This window comes from Asterias amurensis, chromosome 10 (assembly GCF_032118995.1).
Source record: "Asterias amurensis chromosome 10, ASM3211899v1".
Taxonomy (NCBI): Eukaryota; Metazoa; Echinodermata; class Asteroidea; order Forcipulatida; family Asteriidae; genus Asterias; species Asterias amurensis.
In genome coordinates, this window is record NC_092657.1 from 47,377 (window position 1) to 56,390 (window position 9,014).

The 9,014-nt window shown below is 39.3% G+C and overlaps 2 protein-coding genes across 2 annotated transcripts; one reads left to right on the forward strand and one right to left on the reverse strand.

Moving 5' to 3' along the window:
• The first annotated feature begins 826 nt into the window (after positions 1–826).
• On the forward strand, positions 827–2,140 carry LOC139943406 (uncharacterized). The gene has a single exon (XM_071940218.1). The coding sequence runs from the start codon at positions 845–847 to the stop codon at positions 2,138–2,140; it is 1,296 nt and encodes a 431-aa protein (XP_071796319.1). The 5' UTR covers positions 827–844.
• A 3,293-nt stretch (positions 2,141–5,433) lies between these two features.
• On the reverse strand, positions 5,434–7,448 carry LOC139943407 (uncharacterized). Its single transcript, XM_071940219.1, has one exon. The coding sequence runs from the start codon at positions 7,437–7,439 to the stop codon at positions 5,484–5,486; it is 1,956 nt and encodes a 651-aa protein (XP_071796320.1). The 5' UTR covers positions 7,440–7,448; the 3' UTR covers positions 5,434–5,483.
• Positions 7,449–9,014: the final 1,566 nt, after the last annotated feature.

Consider the following 9,014-nt stretch of genomic DNA (forward strand, 5'->3'; position numbering starts at 1 on the left):
CACTGCCCCAATACGTATGGTTGACATTCCTCCTACAAAAAATTGATTCCTTTCATTTTGTTATTTTAAAAATAATACCGAGGACTTTGTTTGAACTAATGATGAACAATTTTTAACAATCTTCAAAATTTTTGTTGAGGCCAAATGAACGGCATTTCTTTTTTATCAAACTGTTCATTCTGTAAGAAAAGAAAAACATTAATCAGGATTTAGGACCCTGTTGGCACCGTTGGCGGCGTACGTGTTTGTGATGAGATACATGTACATATACCCGGAACTCTTAGACTTTTTCCAAATCAGTTTTGTGATATTCTGGGCAATCTATGACGTCACAATACTCATATAGATATGGATCACTCTCTTTGAGAGTGCTCAGTAAAAATTGTTAGTTCATTACTGAAAAGTTCGCACATACTAAAGCGACTGGAGGACTGTAAAATAACGGTTTAAAAGGGCAACATTTGTCAAACTATTTGACTTGATTCTTCGGTTTCAAACCATTCAACTAATATCAAGAAAATTACAATAATGACAAGAAATACGTCAATTATTTTGGTGGTTTGGGGCATGTTCTAGAATTAGTTGAACTCACTGGGACATTGTGACCCTTATTGTTAAACTTGTTGCCGTAAAAATGAAAACCCAGAATTGTGTTATTGTTGAAGTTCATTGGCGTGCCGTGCTCAGCATAAGGAAGTACACCCATGTATCGTTAAATGTACATTAAATCCCTATTACATTGAGCTGTGTGTGAACGTGGGACCATTCAACTTCATGCATTTCCATCCTTTATCCGTCTTCTCCATGAATGATTTAATAGCAACTTAAACTCAGATTCAACACGATGGATGGAAGGAGCTCGATGTATGTTTTGCTGGTGTGTGTTTGGTGTTCACTTGATGCAGGCGGATTCCTGATGGTTGTCACTGCTCTACCAACAGTGTATGCGGAGATCTTAACACCAGAGGCCGATCGTAAAGAGGGCGGGCAGGTTAATATGAGGTGTACCGCTACAAACCTCGAGTCGCATCATATCGTGGAGTGGAGAACTCAGTTTACCCTGAGATGGGGTGAGACCACTTATCAAAACGTGAATGGGCGATTCACCTTCGGTACATCGGGTGTGAATACTCAAACAGTTGTTCAAGACTTTACCATCACCAATGTGCAGAGGGCCGATACTGATGAATATGTGTGTAACGTCAATGACCCAATACAGGGTGGAGGCCACACCATCGTAGCCACATCCAGTGTAACACTTTCAGTGTTATACTTCCCCAGTGCGTCCTTCCCTATGTGCTCTCCTGCTGGACCCATTACAGTAGACGCTGGGACAGTGTTAGATATGAGATGTTCATCTGAGAGCAGTCACGGAACAGTCACAATGACGATCAATCCCACTATAGAGACTTCTAGATACACCAACTGGGCATCAGTAATCAACGATGATAACGATACAGTCTTAAGGACATTAGATTTGACAGTGGATGATGCTGATAATGGTGTTGTATTCGAATGCCTCATATCATCAATGTATTTCGCTGGTATGCATGGTGCATGTCAAATCGGACCAATTACATTGAGGAACACTGTGACAGTACCCACGACAGAACCCACAACATCATCCACGTCAATATCATCTACAGCAGGATCAACGAGATCATCGTTTGGAAATCCTACTCCAATCACAGAGAACGAGGTTACTTCAACCTCTTCAACTTTGTCTAGCCCAGGCTCGTCTGATCCAGCCCCATCTTCAACTCCATGGATTGTAGCTTTCATTGTTGTCTTAGTCCTCGCTGTGACATTCTTTGTCATCATCATCATTCTCATCCTTCGTGACGTCAGACAGAAACGTCTGATAAAAAGACTCACCTCTGAGAAAGAACCTCGCGTCACCCACGTTGATCCCTACATGGAGCTGCAGCCAACGGAGGACAGGAATCGCGTCTACATGGAACCCACTACGACCGAAGAGACAATTCCAACACAAGATACCTACTACCAACCAGTTGAAGTAGAGAATGGCAGCCCAGAGTACGACTACGCTCGTCCAGAGCGCAGCACCAACACCAGCTATGAAGCGGTCAGAGTGCCACAGATTTCAACTGAGAAGCAGTATCAGAACATTAACAATTAGACATCCATGATATACCTGTACAACATAATGGTGTAGAAGATGCAAGATTCTAGACAGACGAAATTACTCGAATCAATGGAGTGATTGAGGGTGTTTAACTATTGCAGATATATTATTTTTTAATTGGGTTAATCTTGTACCACATACATGAGACTCTATAAAAAATATCGTTGACTAATTATTTTGCCATAAAATTTCTTCAACACAATTTAAAAATACTTTTCATATCAATCCAATTTTTATATTGCTTTCAAACAATAACCACAGAAAAACTGCAGCGTGACACGTTATAATTGAAGCTCTTAATAAAACACGATTCTTGGATAAAACAACTATTGCAAAAGCGTCACAAATTATTAAGAATATGCTCAAATAGAAAAAAAATATCCTTCGTACTCAGATTACATCAATTAGAACCTGCTCGCTGTTATATATTTTAAGTGAATATTCATTTGGAATAAGAATATATGATTATGTATAAACCTGCTTCAATGCTAACATCGTTTTTAGAATAGAAAAAAACAGCAGGATTTTGAGTCATAAAAAAATTTGTAATCGGAAATAATTATTTAGTATGAACTTGCTTGATATGATTAAATTTGCATTTTTAAATGTTTGTTCTCTTGTAATCAGATGTATGAATATGTATGAACCTGCTTAAAATATGAATAAATTAGCATTTTTAAATAGTTATCATTTTCTAATCAGATTGTGTGAATGTATATGAACCAGCTTGCTTGAATAAATTAATGACGACTGATTGATATAACCACGTGGTATCTTTAACGTCCATCTCTCGATCGTGAAAATAAGGCACCATTGCCAAACACGCATCGCTGGTCGAACATCTAAACAAGAAAACTCCAACAAAAACAAGTGTTCGGCTGAAGTCTGAACACCTAACAATATCTGCTCGGGTGTTCCCGAACACATCAAAAACAGTATAGAAACATGTTCAGCTGTAGTCATAACTTGTCAGCATGTAAACACCGCGTTGCCTATGTACAACAAGAAGGGAATCCCCAGAAATAAATGGCGCAAACAAGTTAATTGTGACAAGCAAATTACCTAGCCTCGTACACAAGTCTTGTATTCGAGACCTCAATCCTCGAGACCGAGTCCGAGTGGGGAGTTATGTGAGTCGTTTAGGGCTGAGTTCCAACCGTCTTCAGAGAAGGTCTGCATACTCCAAAGACTCCCTCAATGGGATACTTTGAGGCGCTAGGTGGCAGGACTTACCAGGTAAATTTCCATTGTTTACGTAGCTCTGAGCACGCGCACATTACCGAGAACAATGAAATTTACCTGGTAAGTCTGCTGCCACCAAGCGTCCCAAAAGTCTCCTATTGCAGCCTATGGGAGTGTTGTACACAAAGCTGTTACTGAGAGAAATACAACAGGACGGTCAACAAATCCAGCCTCAGAATAATATGCTGGATATGCATATATATCATTATATAACTAGGAGGATTGTTCGAAATTGGAGAATCAAATCAAATATTGGTTTTACAAATGTTTCTCTTTTACAGCCCTTTAGTTGCTTTGAGAATTACAGGTAGGTGAGATATTGCTTGTTAAAGAGTTTATTCAAAATTTCACTGAGCGCTCTCCCAGAGTGTGACCCATATTTGAACGAGGATTGTGACGTTATAGATTGCCCAGGGTAGCACAAAACTAGTTTGGAAAATGTCAGATAGTTCAGTTCAGGGTATAGATGTATCCCATCAATAAATCACAAACACGCCACCAACGGTGCCAACTGCCAACAGGGTCACAAATCCTGATTATTAATCCTTTTAAATACAGAATGAAAAAACTTGATCAAGTGCCGTTCATTGTCCTCAACCAACATCTAAAATCTGTTTAAAAATGGTTCAGTATTTTGGCAGAGTATTTTCTATTCTAGCTCATACAAAGTCCTCGATTGTATTTTAATATAAAAAAAATAAATTATACAATAATTCTGTAGCAGAATTTTAATATACCAAATTTTTTAAATGCAACATTTATTAATATCAAGCAGGTATATACGTACATATTCATGTTTTCCAATTACATTTATCTTAATCAAAATCTTGTTGTTATTTTTAATCTGAAATGATGTTTAAGTAATTCATTTACTTAAGCAGGTTCAGACATAATCATTTATCATAATTCCAAATGAATATTCACTAAAAAATACATCATGTAGAGCAGGCTCTTACACTGTTGATGCAATCTGAGTACAAAGAAATTATCATTTTTTGTTCTGACTTTTTTAAAATTTTTATCAAAACCTAAAAGTGTGACGTGAAAATAGATTCAAGGGGCTGTGTCGTCATGGTCAAAGCAGGCCATTGCTGTACATTAAATTACGATCTATCAACCAGTTACTGCTGGCGCGCCTTCCCTACTCCGTATCATTAGTCATGACGACACGGTCCCTTTAATCTTAGCAAACACCGATCACACCGACTTCATTTTAGCGTTAGTGTAAAAATATATCGTTCATAAAACATAACTTTCACATGTAACTTTTTTGGATATTAATTTTCTTCTGAATAATTAAGGATGCATTTGCAATCAATTCACAAAAAGTGTTTGTACACGCCTTTTAATCGTTAACGTAAACTACATTTTTTTTGTATAACATTAGTTTTGTTTCTGTATAAGATTTTTTTTTTTAGCAAGGCAAGGTTTTATCAAAAGAAGAACAAGTTTATGATTTTTGGTTTTCGGTACAATGTAAAACCAAATTCATGTTTAATGTGAAAATTTGTCCTTATTTATAAAGTGTGTACAAGAAAATGTCTTGGCTAACAAATAGGATCTCAAGACCGTGGTAGTATAATAGCTCGATAACAAAATAACATCTCTTAAAAATGTTTTTAGTTCAAAAGTTGAAAACTCATGTTTCTAAAATTGATGCATGTTCATTTAAAAAGCGATGGGGCCAACTTGAATTGTAGAACAAAATTCTTTGAAGATTAATCAAGGGATAAATAAGAGCTGATAAGCGTTTTAGGAGAAGGTGCGTGGATTATATTGGGAGAGAATACCGGACCTGGACCCAATTTCATAGAGCTGCTAAGCACACAAATTTGCTAAGCATGACATTTCTTCCTTGATACAAACAGGATTGCCAACCAAATTTCCATGTGATTTTCAGGATAAGCAAACAACAGCTGAATACCAGTAAACAAGAAATATGCAACAAATAGAAATTTGGTTGGTAGTTCTGTTTTAATCAAGGAAGAAACTTCATGCTAAGCAATGTTTTTGTTCTTAGCAATTCTATGAAATTGGGCCCAGGTGACAAGGCAGCGTCTTTCTCATCCTATGATACCTATCAAATACATCAATGTTAGTTCATCATTACACTCGAGTACAGCACTGCTTCAGATGCTGGTTGAGGGTGGTGTCCGCCATCTTGAATCTCGTCTGATTGCAAATCCAAATCAGCATAGACAATGTGATCCTCAGATGCTGGGTTGCCATGACTACTCTGCTGTCTCATGGGTACGGAGTCTTGGGCATAAGGAGAATCGTCGGTGTTTTCCAGGCTAGGGGCACCGTCATTGACACTTGTTAGGGGTGGGGGAGAGGGTGGCATCCGGTCGTTGTGGGTACTCGGGGCGTCACTCATACGCTCTGCTGGCTTGGGCTTATAGGGTCTGGGCTTACTAGGTCGAGTTGGTCTGACTAATGCAATCGGTTTGATGGATGTGGATAAGTCGACTCCAGAGAGCGTTGTTGTTCCATCAGAGACACTTGACTCAATTAAAGGATTGTCATTGTTAGGCCTACCCAATGTGTTACGCTGTGACGGGTTGGGTTTATAGGGTGTGGGTTTAATAGGTCGAGTTGGTCTAACCGATGCCGCCGGTGTGGGGGTGGGTGAGTCGTCCCAATAGGGCGCTGTTGTTCCACCAGAGACATTAGAATCAAATGCAGGATTGTTGTAACTCTGATCATTTGTAGGGTTATCGTTGGGGTCTGACTGTTGCTTCTTCAGTTCACGTTCAGTCTTTTGAGTTTTGGTACGGATTGGTTTTGCATAAATTAGACTTGGATCAATCGTCTCAGCTGTTTGTACCGGCAAAGTGCCAGCATAAGACTCACCTGGTCCGGATATTGGGCTCGGGGATGGGACATTTATGATATTATCCTGTAATCCATGTTGTATTGAGTCAAGATCTCCATACTCGTTGAAACTGACCTGAGATTGCTCAAGTCTATCTAGTGTCAAGTCAGTATTTGTTGGGTTGATGTCTGCATTGAACTGTTCCGATTTGGGATCCGAGTTGCCGGAGCGTCGTTTACAGCCAATACGGATCAGGATTACGAGGAGAAGAAATGCAGCGACTCCCCCTACGACTGCTCCGGCAATGACGGCAGGACTGGACTGACTCGTGGACGTAGATTGAGTAGATGCAGAGGAGGAGGTTGAAGAAACCTCGTTCTCTGTGGTTAGAGTAGGATTTTCAATCGAAGGATTCGTTGATCCTGCTGTAGATGATGTTGACGTGGATGATGTTGTGGGTTCTGTCATGGGTATTGTCACGGTGTTCCTCACTGTAACTGGTCCGATGTGACATGTACGTTGCATACCAGCGAAGTACATTGATGATATGAGGCATTCGAATGCAACACCATTGTCAGCATCATCAACTGTCAAATCTAATGTCCTTACGACTGTATCGCTATCACTATTGATTACTGATATCCAGTTGGTGTATCTAGAAGTCTGTGTAGTGGGATTGATCGTCATTGTGACTGCTCCGTGACCGCTCTCAGATGAACATCTCATATCTAACTCTGTCCCAGCGTCTACTGTAATGGGTCCAGCAGGAGAGCACATAGGGAAGGACGCACTGGGGAAGTATAACACTGAAAGTGTTACACTGGATGTGGCTAGGATGGTGTTGCCTCCACCCTGTATTGGGTCATTGACAGTACACACATATTGATCAGTATCGGCCCTATGCACATTGGTGATGGTAAAGTCTTGAACAACTGTTTGAGTATTCACACCCGATGTATCGAAGATGAATCGTCCATTGCCATTATTAACAGTGGCTTTACCCCATCTCAAGACCTGTACTGGGTCCTCAGTCCTCCATGCCACGGTGTGACGCAGCCTGAGGTTTGTAGCGGTGCACCTCATATGAACCTGCCCGCCCTCCTTACGATCAGCCTCTGGTGTTAAGATCTCCGCATACGCTGTTGGTTGAGCAGTGACACCCATCAGGAATCCGCCTGCATCAAGTGAACACCAAACACACACCAGCAAAACATACATCGAGATCCTTCCATCCATCGTATTGAATCTAAGTTTATTAAGTTGCTATTAAATAATTCCTGGAGAAGACGGATAAAGGATGGAAATACATGAAGTAGAATGATCCCACGTTCACACACAGGATCAGTGCAACAGTGAGAATAATGTACATGTATTTAACGATGAAGTCGACTTGGTTTGTACTTCCTCTTACTGAGCACTACGCGCCAATGAACTTCAACAATAACACAATTCATGAATTTCATTTTATCCAGACATATTGGACCAAGAGAATTATAACGTCAAAGTTCAGCTAGATCTGGAACAGTTATTTGAGAACAACCATACCGCAACTTACCCGAATCATGAATACTGTACTATGTCACATACCACAAACCGACTGATTGCAACATTTGAAAGTTCCACCAAGGTCTAATTGTGGAAAGAAACAAACGAAGAGACAGAAACACAGTAAGACTATACTTTAGAAGAGTTTCATTGAAAAGGGATAAGAATATAACGTCACTGTTTAATTTTCATGAAACTTGTACCTATATGCAGATTAGAACTAGGTACGGTTCGACACCAGAAGGCAGAACTGTTTACATATTCTCTTTCATTTCGGTCGTTGACAATGTGCAACTTGAGTTTTGCTACAATATGAATTTTGGTTTTATAACCTTATACACCAATTTATACTCAGTACTTTTCTGAGTTCTGTTATTTTTGTTTCTTACTTTTCGTAAATTCTGAATTGACAGTGCTTACACAAATCGGTGTCTAAGTTTAAAACCAAAATTAATAACAACAATTAAAGAGTAATTAAATATTGACAACATGGAAAAGTAATTTAATTTCGATCATTGCTTCGCCATTGAGTCACTTCGACTAAGTTATGAGACTATTTCCTTATCGATGTTTGCTGCTGGTGCCAAAGGCCACAATTCTGAAATTTCCTAGCAGTGTTATGGTATGGTACACATCGTTAAACAATGACATAGCGGCAGAGTGCGCCCTCTATCCGATATCCATGTGTATTGTGATCATTGTGTTCGTTTTGAACGACAGCTAAATTAATAACGCTCATAGTATATCGATGGAGTGGTAGGGTATAGCCACTAATATACTTCATTGAGCTTCCTTACAAACAAGGGCCGTACCTTTGTGTTGCAAACGTAGTTTAAAGCTTCCTTGAATTTGTACAAAAACATGTGACGTCACTAAGGCAAGTTCCCACAGTGACCAAGCTTAGTTGGGGAGAAACAAGAGAGCCTAGAGAATTACGCACAATGTCAGAATGGTGATACTAACATGGAGGATGGTGATGGGATTCTCATTTACGAAGTGATGAACATAATTATTATTTTGCCATGACAGCTAACCTAATAAGGTGCGAATGTATTGGAGCTGATGCATTACAGTCATTTCTAATTCTTAAAGCTTTGTAGAACATTCTTATCGATATAAACAGATCGCTTTCATTCTGAAAGCAACTAGACTCCCAATAATAAGTTGATCCGGAACCAAATCCTCAGAGAACTATTCCCATTTAAAACTCTCTCGAAGTTATTTATTTTCTTTAATTTGGATTGCCACAGGATTAATATTAAACAA

Bases quoted from the DNA above. Each gene is read 5' to 3' on its own strand.
- LOC139943406 (XM_071940218.1), top strand. From the start codon at position 845: ATGGATGGAAGGAGCTCGATGTATGTTTTGCTGGTGTGTGTTTGGTGT.
- LOC139943407 (XM_071940219.1), bottom strand. From the start codon at position 7,439: ATGGATGGAAGGATCTCGATGTATGTTTTGCTGGTGTGTGTTTGGTGT.